The sequence below is a fragment of the Perna viridis genome, chromosome 2 (genome assembly GCF_037379345.1).
Source record: "Perna viridis isolate PV_CMFRI_1.1 ecotype Kerala chromosome 2, ASM3737934v1, whole genome shotgun sequence".
NCBI classification, from domain to species: Eukaryota; Metazoa; Mollusca; class Bivalvia; order Mytilida; family Mytilidae; genus Perna; species Perna viridis.
Genome location: NC_142446.1, coordinates 58507346 through 58527563, shown reverse-complemented (window position 1 = coordinate 58527563; position 20218 = coordinate 58507346). Strand labels below are relative to the sequence as shown.

The following is a 20218-nucleotide window of genomic DNA, read 5'->3' as shown; positions in this document are numbered from 1 at the left end:
CACGGCTTGGCTTTTTCAAAACATCTTTATTTTGATCAAATGCTCTTACAATATGTCCCTATATTCGAGGTACACGAATATCCTTACGCAAGTCTGGCTATATTAAATGTTAATATTTTCGATTGAACTCATATTTTCTTTAATTTGGAAACTTCTCTTTGAAATCCAGGTACATTTTTGTCCTATATTTTATTTTGTCGCACGATTTATTGCTGTGTGATATCAAGTTAAAGATCAAATTCAAAATTTTCAACAACAAAAATTGATCAATGGAGCATGTTTTGTGGTGTTTTTTTTTTCGTTGCCTTAATCTAAATTTGTTTATTTTGAATGTTAGTCCACTATTTATAAGTTGCCCGCTTGGCGCTTGCAGCATGATACTTGGTTAGAAATGAATTATTTCGCTCTAATGTTAATTAAGTTGACAATGTTGGTCTTTCAGAGATCTTACACTCATTGAAGACCGTGTGTGACCTCGGTAAGTACTTAATGTTTTTATAAATGTTTTTTGATGGTGCATTTGTTGCGTTTCACCATTATATCTGTTCCTTTATCTATTAATGGAATTTGGGAGAGTGGAAGGAAAAATTGACTTTATATATAATGAACTGATGTGGGAAACATTTTTTTTAAACTCAGCTTATCTGTTTTGACTATTTAAAACACATTCTAAATAGTAGATACAACCCCTTTTAGTACATGTACATGTATATATATATATTTCACAGGTACTTACAGACAATTTGTGCGACCCTTTTTACCTTGACTATAAATTCCGTATATTAATAGTTTTACATGGAATAATGATTTAACGCCGGGTTTGACGGGTTTACATTCTTGCATAGACGGTTGCAACGGTATTATTTTGATAACAAAATTAGGTGTAATTTGAAACGTTTTTTTTTTTTAACAAACGATGCCCGTGTATAATGTGCGTTTTTGTTCAGTAAAGATTTACAAGCAACACTCTTACAATAACAGTCGTCAAAACCTGAGATTCCGTGATCATTCGTTATTTTATTTTGTAGATTATTTTTTTGTAACAGAAATGTTCTGCCATGGTTAAACATATAATACATATACTTCTGTTCCAATAGTTTTTTTATCTGTAATAAAGATATTCATGAACATTAGAGGTCGCACTGTGTTTGTTTCAGACATCCCATATCCTGTAATATTTTACATGTACTTCAAACCCCCAATATCATTCTATACCTCATGTCCTCGTATATTCCCATATAAACAAATTACGAATTAATTTTAGAAATAGTTAAAAAAAACTATACACTGTCATCGTGTGCCTGTGGTTTGGTACTTAATATTTGAAACATATATTGACTTAGAATGAAGGTATCTCGAATTGAACGTGTAAGCGAACACTGGCTTTGGAACGCACTTACAAACCCTATCAAGCATGGCCATCTACTATCCCACAGTTAACACTGTGACGAAAGGGTCTATTAAAAAACTAGCAGAATGATCAGAAATATAACATTTAAAAAAAAATCTTAATGTCAAAAACCTTTTAAATAAATTCATATTTTTTAAACTATACGTAGAAAGTAAATACTTTTTATCAACAACAAATACAGAATGGTAGCGAAAGAAATAAAAATAATTGGTTTTTTTCCTAAACCACTTTTCCTTGAACAACTTCACATGATGTTGGAGCTACGAGAAAATACTTGATACATCATTAACATCTAGCGCCCAGTTTCCGTTAAAAAAACAACACGTCATTCATATGTTTAATTTCCTTGTAAAATAAAATTGTACTTGATCTATATATAGTACCATGTACAATCAGCCCTTCCAGATAGTTTGAATAGTCGATAGATTCTAGAGTAAGGTCCGTTGGCTGATATTTCATCCATTTCAAAACGAGAACATTTAATAAACTTTGACGATGGACTGATTTGGAATAATAGACCATAGACCGCAGGCCTGAAAAAAAAAAAAACGTCGTCCTACACAGGCAAATATGTTTCATGTGAAATTCATGTTAATCGAACTTCACATGAAATTCACGTGAACTTCACACGAAATTAATGTGATTTTCACGTGAAATTCACTTAAGATGAACTGCACACGGACAACTCATGTTAATTCCACGTCAAAGCTCGACTCACACGAATTTCATGTGAACTCTGTCACAAATGTTTTTTGCTCAGTTTGGGTGAAAATCATGGGAAATTAATGTGAAAATCATGTGAAATAATTTTGCCTGTGTACTAGCAAACGCGTATTCTGTTCCACTACCAACTAACTAGCAGTCACCCCCCCCCCTATATGTTACATTAACTGTTGGAGAATGGCTGATGACTCTTCTACTCAAGAAGGCACTATATAAAATTAATCTTGATTTTTTTCTAATCATAAACTTTATCCCTAATGAAACCAATGTTTGTAATTTGACGGAAGTTTCCCATTCAATAAGTTAAACATAAATGTAAGGACGGAAAGAGTTTAATCATTATATGTTTCGAGCCAATTAACTAATAAGTTTTCTCTTGGTGGAACATGGCGATAGATTTAGCTGCAGTATGGCTTTTGTTATGTAAGTAGACTTTAACACACTGAATAACCATTTTACCCACTGCCAAGATTATTGTGAATGTATTTTTTGTAGTTTAGTCGTGATGTAAAGATAAATCAATGTCATTGTGAAATCGCGAGTCATTTTGAAAACGGAAACAAAATTGCAAAGTCGATGGTAGGAATCACTGATTTTATTCTGAGGGGCCTCGCATGTTTATTTATTTTCAACTTTTTCAGGGCCAAAATATTGATTTCAAAAACTGCCAGCCCTCTTCCTTTCCCCCTCCCTATACGCAAATACGCAGTTCCGTACTTTCGGAAAAAGTAACAAAAATAAAAACACACATTTTAAAGATGAAATAAAGGTTATTTATCACATATGCATACCATGAACGTAGTATAGGCTCTGAAAAACTGGCTCCAAAATCGTTAAAATTCAGGAGTTTTCCTCAGGGCTTTGCCTTGCCGGACTCACTGGGGGCCTTGAGAGACCCCCAAGACCCCTCGCCGTAATTTTGCGTACAACTAAAACAGGCCTAGCTAGCCCCTGCCCTCAGAATCAAGTTATCGTCCTCTGAAAATTGTTGACAGGCCAGGTTTGAAAATGTTACTTTTTAATTTCAGGTTTATTTCCGGGTGTTATGTCGTGTCCTCAGATACAAAAGTGCATGAATGTATTGGAAAGTTTTTTTAACCTTACAAATGTAGACACAGATTTTTCTGCTTTAATTCCTCATTGTTTGTAAGTACAATTACATGATTATAGATAACACGGTTTAAAACGTATTGCAGTTGTCATATACAGTGGGATTCCATCTTTATAAGAATCAGAAAGGAGATAAAAAAAATCCCCACCAATTTCACTTACATGAATTTCTATTTTAGAAACAGTTTACAATCAGTCTTCAAGTTAGTTTGTCGCTCAGTTGTGTCACTTCTGAGATTTGTATGAAATTGGTACTTTGCAAGAGTTAATACAAAAAAAATATAGTTACGTAAAAATACAGCATATGAATATCGTTTGTACGGTTGTCTTATACACCATGAATTTAGAGATATGGACTCAAATTTTATACTGTAAGCTTTTTGGCAAAATTGCTTGTATTGTTTTGTCAAAATCTATCTGATGCTTGCTCGCTACTCCAAAACAAAAGTGAGTAGGTGCTTTACCCACTTAATAAGAAATTTCCACGGTGCTAACTTTATATCTTGCATCAAGCAGTTAATTCCACCTCATTTCTCTATTTAACCATTTATATTTTACTAACTACTCCAAGGTGCTTCTTCACAAAATGAACACCTTACAGAACCTCAAGGTTTCTATCTTCTTTTTTTTTTTAAATCAGTGACATGTGACAACATTTAAATGTCCATTTTTAGGTGATGAATTTCCTGTGTATAAAATGTGTTGCTCATTACTAATACAACGTTTGCACAATATTAAATTTGAATAGGCTTTAGGAAGGAAATCACTTTACAATCAAAGGGGATGATGCGTCGAGTCACTTCCTCATCCTGTGATTTTTAATTGTGTCCGCAGTGTTGGGAGAATCCATTAGTATAGCATCGCCTTATAAATAAAAAAAATCATTAAAACATAAAGACAAAATACACACACACACAAGAACAAAAACAAGCGCCCAATCTAGTTACATTATGCGATAACCTTAGATTTTTTTAAATGCCAAGTTTACTTCTTGTCGATGACGTCATGATTGCACATGTACCTTCTGGTTTTGGGTACTTCTTGTATACATTTTTTTTTAAATTATATCTTCCTTGGTATATGGTTCTAATGCTGCTGATGAGAGGTTACTCCATGATACACGTGTACAGCATATCGAAATATCAAATTGATACGTTTGCATTTAGACTTTTTTTAGCACTACTGCAATATGGGAATACAAATCAATAGCATGTTTTATTTTTTGGTCATTTGCTTCGGTGAATATTACTATACCATAAGAAAATTGATTGCACGCTGACGTTGCATTGCTTTCTATAGGGGAAATTGTATTGCTATGCAATAAATGTGTATATCGCACCCTTTGAATTTACAGAAATATTGTTAGTAAAGAAGGAACACTACGAGCTTGTGAATTAGATGCACAAATGGCTTGCAAGTTTGCTGGTTTTGAACCAGAATACAGGAATTTTAAGATCAAGAAAAACGAAGCCAATGATGAATGCCTTCGTGGTAAGGTTTTTAGCGAGAAGTGTTTTGTTTTCCCCTATCTCTTGGCATAGCTTTAAGCTGGGATCTTGCATTTTGAAGATTGTACACATTTTTTTTTTCACATGGGTAATAACTAGTTAACAAGGCGGATCCAGGATTTCAGTTCGTCTGCGGGGATGGGATGGAATCGTAAACAGAATTAAAAGCACAGCGAAACCAGGCAAAAAAACATTTGAGAGTAAAATTTGTGAAAAGATTTAATGCATATTTTTACCCCTTCCCTAATTTTAAGGAGGGGTGTACAAAATGTACGGTGGGTCCACCCCCATGAATCCGCGCTTGGATTAATATAATATCAATAAAAAAGGCTTTAAATCACCGAATTCCGCATGTACATACACAACAGAAAACTATACTACACCATTATATATCATGGCTCTTAAATAAAAAGCGGAAAACCAATGGAACCGTGATTAACATTTAAAAAAAATACATCTGACAACGAATTTTTTAGAGGACTTGTGTGTTACTTTTCATTTTTAAGCCGCAAACACTTTGTTGTTGTGTGTTTTGTTTTGTTCAATCTGGGCAAACCCATTGCTTCCAAAGCGATACTTATCACAAATTGATTGATAAAAGATAAATCTGCTACATGAAAAGTAAAATTATTTTAGGCTTTGTCTAGGGACGGAGCTATTTGTCCTCCAATCAATAACATTTGTCTTGGTTGATAATACGTTGCTACGATGTTATTATAGCTGATATCTCGACAAACGAGAATATGTAAGACTTTCTATAACACACGATGTGCGACTGCGTTATAAGTTCTAACAATCACTAACGGCAGCTACACGCCTGTTGTTCAATCTCTTAGTTGAAATGCAAATATTGTTCACTTTTCAGTAGTGGCAAGTTGATACTATTAAGACGCATGTTTGTAGTATTTTTTCTCAGACATTGCACACACTCATCATAGTTCAATTTATCATTTAGTTTTTTAAACCTATCCTTGCGCATTTTTTTCATTAGGCAAGTGTACCTAGATGTTCAATACAAGAATGCATTGTTTTATAAAAGGAACAGGAAGTTGTTTCGGTAAAGTGGTGTAGCTTTTACGCCGGTCGAATAACGGTTGTGTCTGTGTATGCTCGTTCAATACATTTATTCATATGTTATTGCTGTTGTCCGCATAACATATAATACGATGAATATTACGGCAAACTTAAGATGTTGGAAAATCTTCTAGCAAGCCGTTATGGGTTTCATTTCCTATTTATTGATATCAATAATAATCAGTTGAAAAGTGCGCCTTTAAAGGCGGTTTAATCATGGTCACAATAAAGTCTACAATTTTTATCAAAGTCGTCTATAACCCAGAATGCATGTCTTTTGGGACAAGACTTTTCCGAAGCAGTCAGTATAGTTTCGCTTTTTACCCCTTGACCTTACGGACGCTCTTATATGGAAACGCAAGTCACCTGATAGCAATTCTGTTTCCCGATTGGCCAAATACAGATAACTAAGTGGCGTTCATAAAAAACTGTATAGAAAATTTGAAATTGCGTTCGAAAAAACTGTATCGAAAATTTGAAAACATTCAGTAGGCATCATAAACACTGTACATATTCGGCAATGAAAATACGGAAGTTGAAATGACAGCTGGCATTGTTGATCACATGAGATATTAGCACTTTAAATTTGGTTGCGTTCTATTATAGAAAAGTACGGGAAAAATTTCCCGTCCGAATTTTTACAATATAACCAGTCATAAATTAATTCATGCTGTATAGAAATCCAAGGAAATTAATGGAGGCAGAGTTGTTTTTAAGACGTAATAAAATATTTGAACAGAATCATTGGTTATCTAGAGATATGACGAATCGTCCCCGATCTGTCTTTAAGACAGATTATTACAATATTTTAATAAGCACTTACTAATATATAAATAATACGACTTATTGATATCTATAAGTTATTTTTCAACACGTTAATAATAAAATATTCTTCCACGTGTTGTTTATTCCACCATTGACTGATATCAATAATTGAATAATGCATATTTTGATAAATATTTGATCACATGCTTGTTATTAAAAGTTTATTGATATCAATAAATGGGGAATAAATTCCAAAACGGCTAGCTTGCCATACAAAAATGCACAGATTACCTTGGCTTACCTGGTACATGTTCTGTACATTGTCTACGTACAAAGTTTATGAATTGTCATACATATTTAACTTACGTATTCTGTATTTTCATTCTTTTTCTGCTAAAATTGTTCGTTGTGTTTGTCTTATTATTGCCCTTTTCTCAGCCTAACATGTCAATTTTAGACTGTCCCAATATGATTCAAGTTAAGATATGCCATGGATATATAGATTACGACATTATACAAGAATCTGGATATTCGGCATTTTGCAGGTCAGTAGTTTGTTTCAAAATACCAACAGTCTTATATTATCTGTGCCCTCTCAGAAACTTAAAATTCAAACCAAACAATGCATAAAATAATATCAGTGATATAATTCTAAGGATTTTTACAAGTATTTAGTACGCTATTTTCATGTTTTGAAAAAAATGTGCAGAAGATAGGTAAGTACACTGTAACTATAGTTACCATGAATATACTGACCTAAAATATACATGTACATTCGAGTTAAAGCTTTCACAGTGACTCATTAAATAACATCGTCATCATATACAAATAATAGGTACATGTCAAATACAGCTTTGCTATATAAATCTGCACATGTACATTTTTTATGAATTTTTAAGCCACGTCATCACTATAAATCTGGAGATTCACTTACTTATCATTCCGCTTGAAAAGTCCTGATAAAATAAATACAGCGGAGCAAAATAGGAATGTGTTTTAATTTGACAAATAATAGCTCTACTTAAAAAAACAAATTGTACCGCTTACAGTGTCCATTGCAGGATTAAAAAATAGGATGTTGTGTAATATTGCATAAATATAAATTTTCAGACATTTTCAAAATATCAGTGCAACATGTGTCGATAAGGAACTGAGTACATGTTCCTTCAGGGATCAATTGTTTGAGTCCGGTTTCTCCAGTGATGGGAAACAAATCATCCGAAACATATGCAATTCAGGTATATATATATATATATTAAAATCACACTAACTCAACGCGTTCAATGATCTTTTGACTATTATTGAATTGTCAAGGATCGAAGTTGAATTAACTTTGCTATTCCCAATTATAAAACCTATACGTGACAAATACTTCGCCCTGTATAATGTGTGCGTTATATAAAACTTTCCTTACATCTGTTAGACATATATCTGTTCAGTAAGGGACAGACACCCTCAGGAAACTAGACAAGGACATTTTCTAGGTTTTTGACGGGGATAATAAAACATTTATTCTAATATGACGTGCTTCAAAGCTCTTTAGGCCACAGGTATGGTAAAAAAAGTGATAAACATATAACCAACATTTCGTTCGTCTATTAAAATATATAATAAACCAAGGGCGTAGCTAGGCATGGAACAAAGTGTAGGCATCATTAGGGCGAGGGGTCTGGGACCGCTTAAGGCCCCCAGCGGGTTCATGCAGAGCCCTGGTAGGGGGGTTCAAGAGGGCAAAGCCCCCCCGACGGAAAATGCTTTTTAGTTGTTAAAAACTGAAATATTTACTCTATAGACATAATTGATTAAACAAACATTAAGTCGAATCTTCTTGCATGTCTAGCATGTGATATCAATTCTAAAAAGAGCCACTGTGTAATGCATTAAAAAAGTAAATTTATTTCTGGATGCAAACTTGTTGATAGACTAGCCATTGTGATTAACATTTGTTCAAAACAATAGTGAGCAAATACTAGTATTATACTTGAACCCCCTTTCTTCGGGTTCTCCTCTGAAAATCTCCTCTGGATCCGCCACTCTCGATATGGTTCAAATTTTATTTCACGATGAAAATACATGTAATCTGCCTGCTGTGAACTTGAAAAGATGGCTATCGCCCCACTTAACGCACAATGCCCGACAACATAGGAAAGTTCGCAGTTTATATTCTGCGGAGAAACAGATGTTTCAGAGAGCTATTACAGTTTCTGTTGAATTTTCAATTCTTTAATTGTTTATTATTTGTAACTTGAAAGTCATTTTCAGACCGAACAGCTGCACCCTCAGTTATGTTGTCAGTTTGGGACGTCTCCCTCATCCATTTGAACATTTGGCCAAGTGTCCTCACTTTCCGCTTTGATTCAGTCATAACTTTCGTCTGGTCGAAATTACAGTGGCACTTACTTTGTCTTTTAACTTGAGCAGTAAACCGTAAGCGTTAACATCACGTGATGACGTACCGGAAAATGGAATCAAAGGAGACAAAATACGAGCGAAAATCAAAAGAACTTATACCAAGGATAGAGACTAAATTGGCCAAACAGACACACACAACAAAGAACATGAAATAACCAAAATAACACGTACAAAGAAACAGAATGAAATGAGCAACCAGGACTCCACTAAAAACCGCGGGAGCATGGACCAGGTGTATCGGTGGGGTAGGCGTTCTCTGCTTTTTACCCGCCGAGTTGCTCATAAAGTCAAGTCCAGGGTATTCAAAAGGAAAGAGGAAAGGAAAACTATGACATGGTGAACAAATCGGTTCTCATAGTGCAGTCGGGTGGGTAAACAATAACGATACACCAGCTCATGATTTAAGAAGTCTAATAATTAGAAGCGCAGCGCGGTACTAAAATATGTCAGCGTATTTTGGGCAAGTTCTTGCATAACGTATGAATTGTGATATGAGAACTCCATACGCAGGTGCTGGAAGAATGTTGCTTTAGAAGAAAGGAAAGTTGACAATACGGAAAGTCATAGCGTTTGTCGTATTGTTTGGTCAATAGTTTCCCTTTTCTTTGATCTCAAAGTATAGGTCAAGACACTGTGTCTGTAGTAGCCTCTATATCAAGTTCTTTGGGGTAGATGAGATGTATGTACTAGTAATGCTCGATCGAAACTAGGATTGATTAAAGACAATACGTCATCTATTAAGCGAAAACCGAGATCAAAGGATCTGGCTAAATGATGTTCCTTTTTTTTTGGATTAGCTATAAAGTCAGCTTCATAAGTGTGAAGGAATAAGTAAGTGAGTAGCTGAGCACATTTTTTTCCACTTTGGGATGCCGACCATCTGTTGAAAACACGTCCACCACACTGGAAAAATATGCTGTAGATCAGAAATTCCTTTTTACAACTTCTTCTCCGGTATGTTTTGAAGATGATTTGGAATCGTTTTTTTTGTACAAAGTATGGAGACTCTCTACCATGTACTACGTATTTGTATCAAGATGTTCCGTCTTTTTTGGAGTAAGAACGATATACAACATCTAAGAGTCGGGATTTCAGTATTAGGAATAATAGTTATAAAGGGTTGAAAAATCATAGGTCTCCATTATCAAGCATTTATTCAAATTGGGACAATATTATCGATTGTAACAAACATGACAGGTATGACTTGTATATGCAAGGAGTATACATAATTGCAATTTAAAGTCCCTGTTGTATTGGCCCTGATTATTAATCTCTCGCGTCCACATTAAAAAAAAATGTCAAAATTATGTGTAGACACGTGCATACAGTGCCTAACGGTAGATACGCCCCTGAAAACTGGTCCTATTTCCTGTTTTACCATGGGCTGGCCATTTATATCGTTTTCTAACCCTTTGCTATCGCAAGGAATAAAACAATGCGATATTAATGGCCATCCAGTGATAAAACAATGATAAAATGGAGTTTCCATGATATACTTCTTAAATTTTAATCCAAATTCAAGGTATTTTATCAATAAACATATAGATACGGACAAAATCTTAAAACGATGAAATAAACAATGTCCAGCACTTATGGTTCAATAAATTTTGTTTTCACTAAAAACGTCCATCGGTTAGTCCGACTGTCCGTTTTCTTCGCTTATACTCAGCTAACACAAAGGGTACGTCCATTCCTTTTGTTTCAAAAATTAGGTATACGTTTTCTTGTTAAATTAAGTCTCTGCGAGTATATTTGCGGAATGCTCTAAAGTTTTAACCAGAAAAATAAAGTGGTTTATGGATACAACTGTAATGTTTATTTTAAATATGTATATTTATTTTATATGTCAGGGTGTTCTAATGTTGATGGAACTATTAAGAGTATACAGTCCTGTAATAAACAGTTATCTATAGCAGCTCAAGACAGTAGATTTACAGAATGTGGGTAGGCTATACGTAACAGAATTTGGTTAGGCTAGACATTAAATGATGTGGGTAGTCTATATGTTAAAGATTGTGTGTAGGCTAAACGTTACAGAATATTGGTAGGCTGTACGTTACAGAATGTTGGTAGGCTGTACGTTACAGAATGTTGGTAGGCTGTACGTTACATGATATGGGTAGGCTATACGTCAGTTAGAATGTGGGTAAGCTAAACGTAACATAATATTTGTAGGCTTTACATTACAGAATATGGGTAGACTAGACATTACATGATTTAGGTAGGATATACGTTACAGAGTGTGGGTAGGCTATACGTTCATTGGAGGATCCGAATGGGGCCCCAGGCTTCGGTGTTGCAACTCGCAATTCCTCTTTTATTGAATCATTTTGTTAGTTATGAGCATTTAGGTAAAATTGAGCAAGTAATACACTGTAGTCTGGAGGCCCTAATTCTGGGCCCACTTACATAATAACTAGATCCGACCTTGGTCAAACTATTTAGTTATATACCACTACTCGGGACAGTCGATCTTCTTTGGTATTTTGTTGCAGCAGCTAAGAGGTTGCTCCTTATTTATATTATACATTTATATATTCGTATTCTAAAAAATACGTCTTCGGTAAAGAAAAAGTATAATCGCATATATATTATAGATATACTTCAACTTGAATTTCTCTGCCTATAGGTTTTACCAAAAGTATAAAAGTTGCATCCAAAACCAATCCCCATGCAGTCAATTCTTGAAAGTCGCACAGTATTTCACGAACATTTCAACAGCTATGTCCAAGTGTGAACCATTCACCACTTCACCTGCAGCATCAACCACGCCAACTACAAGTAAATAAACTTGTTAAATAATACTTTAATTGATGCTTTGCTACAGTAACCATTGCTCTTGTTTCATGATTGGATGGCAACTCACATTTTTTAACAGGAATATAGCTTGACTTGTCTACTTTTACAGTACGTTTTCTATTGAATTTTCTTAGCTTGTAATCAAATTAATCTTTTAACTATACTTGCTTGTACTTCAAAGAAAGAAAAACAGCTATTGTAAATTTGTATATACTGTACATTTCATCATCATCACCATCATCAACATCATCATCACCATCGTTTAAAGAAAACTAGTGTGGGTTATTTATAATCACTTCGTGTTATCACGTGACGGAAATGTTAAGCGAGTCAATAGGTGAGTGAGCATGGGTAGACAGACTAGATCATCAATGTATTACGTACCTAGCATTCTAATTGTTTATCAAGATACCTACATATTGGCATGTTCCTTTTGATAAGTAAACACGTACATAGCATGTGGGAAATTATACAGTGACATGAAATTTGTGCTACCAAAAGAGCGCGCAGTATCTCAGACACCATTTTTTTTTCAAATCCATGTATATTGTGCAGAAAAAAATCTTTACCAAAGAGATGATAGTGATATTTTGTATCTCAATGAAAATAAGTTGAACAGTTCAACTCAGTATTTTTTTAAAGGTTTCGTGAAAATGAACTACAATATCTCTAATTTGGCTCATATGAATTTTTTTTAATATAATATCTATTATATATATATATATATCAGTAAAAGAAACAATCAGTACGACTAGCCGAAAGATTACCACCAGCCCAATGGCGTCAACATTTAAGACTACAGGTTAGTCGACATTTACATTAGCACGACCAAAAATAGGTACATTTGCATTAATCCTGATAATGTGAAAAATTGTACAAACTGACAAGAAACGGCATCAATTTGGTTTTAAAGTGGTGTCCTAAAGAAAAAAATGTGTAAAAAAAAAACAACAATATACACAAATATATACTTTATATGTAATTATAAAGGCGATTTAGTCGCTTTAAAAATCAAATCAAAATATATTTTTAGATGTCAATTTATAATTTTGTCTATTTTCAAAATTGCATGAACGAGAGGGCATTTTATTTGACTGAAAACCATTCGCGTCTAGATTTTTATTTCCGGGAATATTACCCGTAACGTTTATTGTTTAATTACAGAACAAACAATGAAAACCGGCACTGTTTCAAATAGCAAAGAGCACACGACCAGTGTTTTTGACAAAACTGTAATGACAAAACCATTCCAAGTAACCCAATCTACTACTAGCGCAAGCGTTAAGAAGGAAAATCTGGGTTTTAATGGTAATATCATATCCATTATTATTTTGCTAATATGATATGAACTAATTCATACAATTTCCTTTTTAAGGTAATATCTGTGACCACATTAACACCATTGTTTCATCTATGCATTTTGAACGAAATATTTAAAAAAAAATATCGTTTAAAAAACCTAAATAACTAAAATAATTAAGAAGCAGTTGTTCATATAGGAGTTTCAAAATTTCACTTTCAGTTATAATTCTGAAGCAGGTACACACAACAAAACCAGTCTTAGTTCTTCGGTTGTACCACTTTTGAAATAAATTATAAAAGTAGATAAAATTGGCCCTTTGCAAGAGTATGCACCCTTGATTTATTTATTTAGATATGAAATGAATGTATGGTTTTCTATGGTCTTTTGTTTGCTCAAACTGTGCATGAAGTTAACATTTTTCTCAACAAAATTCACCTGGATCCGCCAATGATCTTCGTAATTATTTATTCAAATCAGTCTAGAAAAATCAACGCTTCCAGTAGCCTTGTTTTAAAGTGTCATTATTCTGATGGTGAACTTAAATGTTTTATATAGTCCTCCGTTATTTGAAAGATCTTGTTTAGTAGTTTATTATGATTTACTAATAAAAAACACACAAAACAAAACAAAACAAAAATAAAATTAAAAATAACTTGAGATATGACGAGTGAAATGCATATGCTACAGTGTAGATTTAATAACCTTGATAATCATCGACTTATTTGCATAATAAAACCAATAAGAAACTTTTAGTTTCAGACAGTGACTTAACTTACATATTAACAACTTCTGGTGACAGTACTTTTGACAACTTTTCAAAGCAAAATACTCCATCTCCTGTTATCGCCAGAACTACTTACTCGCCAAAGAAAGTCTCGCTTAACAGTGTTGGTCTGTATCTTATTTGATTGTTATGACTGAATTTTTAATGTGTAGCTCAAGGGAAACGCAAATATCCCAAATAAAATTTGATATAGGGATCACAATTGGGTTCGAAATAAATTTAGCTTAAAATAGATCAAAAAAGAAGTCAGATAGGTGGGAACCTAATGGGGTTACCTAACTATTATTCTTTATGATTACTAGGATCAAACTTTATTCCAAACTTTTCCTTTCTGAATGTAATTTCTGACTCGACCTTTTTAATTTCATTTTTACTATTCACTGTCAAACGGTTTTCAAGTGCTGCTTTAGATTGTCCACTTTATTCATTACAGTTTCCATTAGCTTTTTGTACTCTGTTTTTCTTTTATAATTTTGACCATATGATAGCTCATTCTGGATTTAAAAAAGATCCATTTCATCTTGTTTTGTCCTTTTTTTGTAGAATTTATCATGCCTCACAACCCACATAAAACAAATAGTTTTCCCAAAGCATACTAGGGTTTCTACTACTTATTTAAGGAGGTAGACCTAGGCTAAGAGGCATAACTCTTTCAAATCATTGGAGCGTTTGTGTTAAGTATTTTCATCGATCTCATGTAAGCATCAAAGTCACTTGGATTGATTTTATTCTGTTTCAGTTGAATGCTTGAAAGGCTTAGGTAAAATTGAATATGATACAAACATATTATTGAATTTACGAGTTATGTTCCTTACCCAAGGTCTACCTCCTTAAATACTTAAATCTATGAAATAAATGCAAACAAAATTATTATGCCTATGGATGTTACAAAATCAGATTTTTTTGTAAACTCTGGAATAATTAATGCTTATACATTAACATAGAGTCAAACCAACAAGATAACTCTCTGTGTAAATAGGGCACTGACCATTTTATATTTGGGGAAAATATATAAATGTCTCAAATTTTGGAGAAAAAATTGTTTACTTATCCATTGAAATAAATAAATAAAAATAATGATTCTATATTTTCCACCATTACTTAACAAGGCGGATTTTCAAATATTGATTTCGGCTGATTTCTGATAACAGGGCTTATTGATCGATTTACCATTCAATTTGTGACCGATAAGTGATCGATGATCAGTTTAATAGATCAGTTGTCCCGGGTATTACCTTGTGCGTGGTAAGTTGAACTGTAATAAATCGAATCATCGATTTTTTAGATAATTAATACGAAATTGAATTTCGAGTACAAAACTACGTGGCGCGGAATGGGACTTGATTTTTTTGTGATCAAAATCAATATTGTGTACACAAAATTGAATTCCGTCATAACAAAATTATTTTTGTCGTACAAAATTATGTTATACAGACTTGTTTTATGATCACTTCAATTTTGTGTCCCAAAAGTCAATTTTGTATGCAAATTAGTTTACAGAGTCCTTTGGATATGCAAATTAATTCTCTCTCATTACGATTTTTGTACGACGGCCTCTCATTGGATGTAGTAACCGCGGGTCTCGCAGGTTTCCGATTACTTCGAGCAAGGGAATGTCATATGGTTGATACGTTATTCTACTTATTAGGTATTACTTACTTTTTGCAGAATAGCTCATCACCCATATGATGTGTCCTTGCCCGAAGTAATCGGAAATCAGTGTCAGCCAGACCTGTGATTACTATATCCAATGAGAAACCTTCTTACAAAATCGTGATGAGAGAATTCATTTGCATATCCAAAGGATTCTGTAAACTAATTTGCATACAAAATTGAATTTTGTGACACAAAATTGACTTTCGTGTTAAATTGCACGCAAAAGGGATTTTGTTATGACAGAATTCAATTTTGTAAGCACAAAGTTGAATTTTGTGACAAAATTTAATTTTGTCGTAATGTAAATTAGTTCACGGAATCTAAACTAAACTAATTCCGTACAAAATTGACTTTTGTTACCCAATATTCAAATTAGGTAACAAAAGTAAAGTTTGTGATACAAAATGATTTTTGTCATGACAAAAATAAAATTTGTCTACTGACAGATTACTTTGTATGACGAATTCGTAGTATGTTATACATTTTGTTAATCTGAACTCATTATTTTTGAACAAAATTCACTTTTGTCTGTACAAAATTGAATTTTGAGTACAAAACCACAAGAATCCCATTCGGCGCCCGTACCGTAATGGTAATGTACATACGTACATTTTAAGGGTTGATAAGTTTTATCCCCTCTGTTTAGTTACAGCTCTAACAATGACAACTATGGCGGCTTTACATAGCGATAAGCAAACAAGCAGTGGATTTAGCAAATCTGTTGTGACTAACTCACCTCCAGTAACCCAGTTTATTACTACAAGCGCTAGCGTTAAAAAGCGAATATTGAGTTTGAACGGTAATATTGTTGTCTAACTTTATGATATATTGCATGGTGAACTCCGTAGTATAAAATTATATTAGGCTATTAGTGTATTACAGTCATATCGTGTTTTCTTTCTTATTTTTTGTAGTACACATGTATTATTCCTTCCAAGTAAACAAACGTCGCATGAAATGACGAAGAATGAGTTTTTTTTTTTCATGACAATTATATTATCTACCATAAACAGAGAACTAAGGATCAAAATTAAAATGCATTAAATATTTTATTTATTATAATTATGTGTAGTAAAGCTCAGATCTTTTTATAAGTTATGTTGGATAAATATACAAGTTAGAATTTCATTTTACACGAAATTTTAACATGAAATGGAAACCTATTTGAAGACTTTTACAGAAAAGAAATCATATTGTATAATGCTTTTTTGTATTATACTTAGTAATACTCAGATGTGCTTTTACTTAATTATTGTTTTTTTAATACAAGTCATAAGGACCTATACTTTATCAAATATCAGTAGAGGAAATAAAGACCATGAGTATATTGTGCCTTAGAATACTAATAGAAAACATCTCTGGGTGTTTAACGATCTCTTTACCCTTTTGACACTTCTAATTACAGATCTAGAGAGTAATATAACTAACATACTAACAACTTCTGATGACAAGCTCTCAAGGCAAACTCCTTCTGTTCCATCATTTGTTCCTGCTAGTGTGATGAGAACTACTAATTCGCCTAGTAAAGGTGCACAATATAATGTTGGTTAGTATACATTTTGTAACTATCAGTAGTTTCTCAAGGCAAAAATTATTTGTGGAAGCAATTTAATTTCGAAAAGAATGGTCGCTCTGACTGGTCTGAGGTTTGAAATAGTTTTAAGGTAAACATTAATGCTTAGTAATGCTAAGTATTTCATCTTTACTGACTATTGCATCATTACTACTCGTCTGACAACTTCATCTCTAGTGTTAACTGCTAAGTGATTACTGACAACTGAATCCTTTGTCGCAGTGGTTACTGTTTGTTGCCAATTTGCTTATGCTTTTACTTAAAATTTGATACTAGTCTACGTCAGAATAATGAAACTGTTGGTCTCTAGCAATGAATAAAGCCAAAGAAGGATACGAGAAATGCGTACACAAATTAACATTATCTACTTAAATAGTATCGGTAATCGAACACCACAAAATTAACTAAAAAATCAGTAGAGTTCAATACGGGACGTTCAATACATTTAACTCAACAAATGTAATTTCGCTTTGTCCATCTGGGTATGTATACTTGAGTAGTCCGTGAGGGTTTATGAGGGGTGGTGTATAGCAACCATAATGATATTTTAAGAATTTTACAATATAAAAATCCGGCTTGAAATATTCTTGATTAAAAACCTAAGTTCATCGTCTCGACAAATTTTGGAATAATGTGTGGAATGTGATATCAATAATTTATGAGCGAGAAACGAAGAAGAGTAACAACATGAACAAGCCATGTAAAATAGACAGAGTTTTGCAAATTTGAACGGCGTATTCATGGCGTTTATAAAATTCAAGTAGAATTTAACATAATGGCGAATCATGAGACGGGGTTACTCTTTGTCGAAAAAAGTTCACGTAATTAACAAATTAAGAAAATGGGGTCTTACCCGAAGGAAGCCACCGTCTATACCCCCGGATCAGCCATATTGGAGTATTAAGAACCTTACTGTTTGAACCAATCTCATTAAAATTAGATCTGTCACTATATAAACGTTATGCTACGACGTGGTAGCCGCGTAGCTTAGTGTGTCTATTTTTTAATGTGATTTTCAGTCTCCACATCTCTGTACCAAGTATCTTTGCTGGATAGGAAGTAGATTAAATCTCCCGTCATGTGCATAGTACTAAGAAGCTCGTCAACTGTCTTCTTTTTCAGGATCGCTCATGATGGTACCCAGTGGCATTGTTCTGTTTTATGTAGGAGTAGTGTCCTGGTGTTTAAGATAAAAACAAATAAAATGCCAATTGAAATGGTTCCATCTGTGATAGTGACGAGTATGCCTGTCTCGTTCTGATTTGTTTTGTTTTATTATGTTGGATTTTTTAAATAAAATATATTTCTTAATAGTTTTATTTACCCGAGTTTTCAATTAAACAAAGCCAACTTTAGGCATTACTTTATTATTAGAAATTCCCAGAATACATTTTTACTCAGTTTCAAATGCGCCTAGCTATTTCATTTACTAGATTTGCTTCCATAGATAAAATCACCTCACACGCGACACAAGGGTTTGCTCCTGCTGTCTGGAATATGCAGCCCGACTAGTATATTTATTTGTAGGGCTGCATATTTGATAGGTGGAGCAAGCCCCTGTGTTTATATACCAGTCGGGCTGCATATTTGATATCGGGGTCAAGCCCCTGCACGCGGGAGCGATACGAGATTGGCTCTAATTTAGACTGAAAAAATCATGGATTTTCTTGTTTAAAAAAAATAACCGATATAGTGAAAGATAAAACAAAGAAGCAATACTTACTGCATATAGCACTAAAATGTTTCACATAATTATGAATGCAAGATATTCGAAAAGGTAGCTGCGTATGAAATTTTCATATCGGAACTCGTATTTCTAATTATGTAAGAGCTTGTCGAAACAGCGCGGACTTTTTGTAACGTGCTAGACTACCTGGTACACAGGGTTATGTTAACGTTGCTGCAAGATTAAAGTTACACAACAGAGGTTTTATGGCCATCATCATGAATTCGTGGATTGTTATGGTGTACCAATCTGCACATTAGAACCGATTTGTTCACTCTCTACGTCGTCTACTTTATGAGCAAATCAGCATGTGTTTCTAGAAAAGCAGAGGACACCTGCTCCCGATTTTCAGTGGGTTGCTCATTTACTACTGTTTCTTTGTACGTGTTTTTTGTTTTTTTTTTTTTTTGTTTTGGTTATTTCATGTTCTTTGTTTTTTTGTGTCTGTTCTCTCTGTCTATAGTCTTTATCTTTTGATTTTCATTCGAATCTTGGTTTCCTAAAATTACCTTTACTATTCATTTATGTAAATATATGGGTGGGGTCCAGGATTAGTTGCAAGGTATATGGGAATTGCATAAGATCCCCAGTGGCACCAGGGAAAGACCTTAGTGGAGGGTCTTTAGGTCGGACCGCGAAAGCTCCTTTCAACTAATCCTGGACACGGCCCATGTACTTCGATTCTTAGATAAATAGTGAAATACGCCTTGTTCTTTCCGTAACTATTTTAAGGTGTGGTGAATTAAACACATGGGTAATGCACGAGAAATCAAATAGTAGTCGGAATGAGAAACCAGTAATGGTTTGGTTATACTGCAAAATGTTACACACTTACAACTTTCACACTTTCATTCAAGGCAAGATAACATAAATATATCCTTATCCCGTTATCTTTTGAGCTGTGTAAAAAAGAGCATACCAGGCAAAGTATAATGTTTTAAAAAATCATTCAAGAAATTCTTTAGTTTTGTTGAATGTATATGTTCACATATTTTGTACATTTTTGTTAGATATCAGTGATTTTTAAGTAATTTCAACTATATTTAGTAAGTGGATTTACTACATAATTCTAGCAATGGTTTGTTGGATGAGCCGACGTAACATCAGCTTTGGATAGTTTGACGTGATGACACGAAAAGCATAAAAGTATCATTGAGAAAAGAAATCGGGAAACCATCATCACAACTAGGATTGGGATGATATGAAAAAATGCACAGATAAACTAATTGAATTCACTTAGAAACGTCACTCAACTCCATTCTGAATTATATGGTATGCTGGGATCCGGACTCTGATAGAATCCTTGGCACACCACTAATGAACACATTGGTCAATTTATAAATTGATTGGACCGTCCGTTTGATCCACATGCCC

General features: G+C 33.7%; 1 protein-coding gene across 6 annotated transcripts; it reads left to right on the top strand.

Moving 5' to 3' along the window:
• The first annotated feature begins 2399 nt into the window (after positions 1-2399).
• LOC148626246 (uncharacterized) lies at positions 2400-18437 on the top strand. Of its 6 annotated transcripts, none has more exons than XM_088570095.1 (13): positions 2400-2557; positions 3163-3280; positions 4599-4735; positions 7049-7136; positions 7702-7829; positions 10854-10947; positions 11633-11784; positions 12533-12604; positions 12967-13110; positions 13859-13996; positions 16198-16344; positions 16951-17091; positions 18241-18437. In XM_088570095.1, the coding sequence occupies exons 1-13, from the start codon at positions 2521-2523 to the stop codon at positions 18309-18311; spliced, it is 1467 nt and encodes a 488-aa protein (XP_088426221.1). In that variant the 5' UTR covers positions 2400-2520; the 3' UTR covers positions 18312-18437. The 6 variants fall into 6 exon arrangements, with proteins under 6 accessions (XP_088426221.1, XP_088426220.1, XP_088426223.1 ...); XM_088570094.1 differs by having other exon boundaries at positions 16192-16344; XM_088570097.1 differs by lacking the exon at positions 13859-13996.
• Positions 18438-20218: the final 1781 nt, after the last annotated feature.

Coding starts and splice junctions, on each gene's coding strand:
- LOC148626246 (XM_088570094.1), top strand. CDS start 2,521: ATGGCGATAGATTTAGCTGCAGTATGGCTTTTGTTAT. Junction 4,736..7,048: donor CAATGATGAATGCCTTCGTG/GTAAGGTTTTTA, acceptor TGTCAATTTTAG/ACTGTCCCAATATGATTCAA. Junction 7,137..7,701: donor GGATATTCGGCATTTTGCAG/GTCAGTAGTTTG, acceptor ATAAATTTTCAG/ACATTTTCAAAATATCAGTG.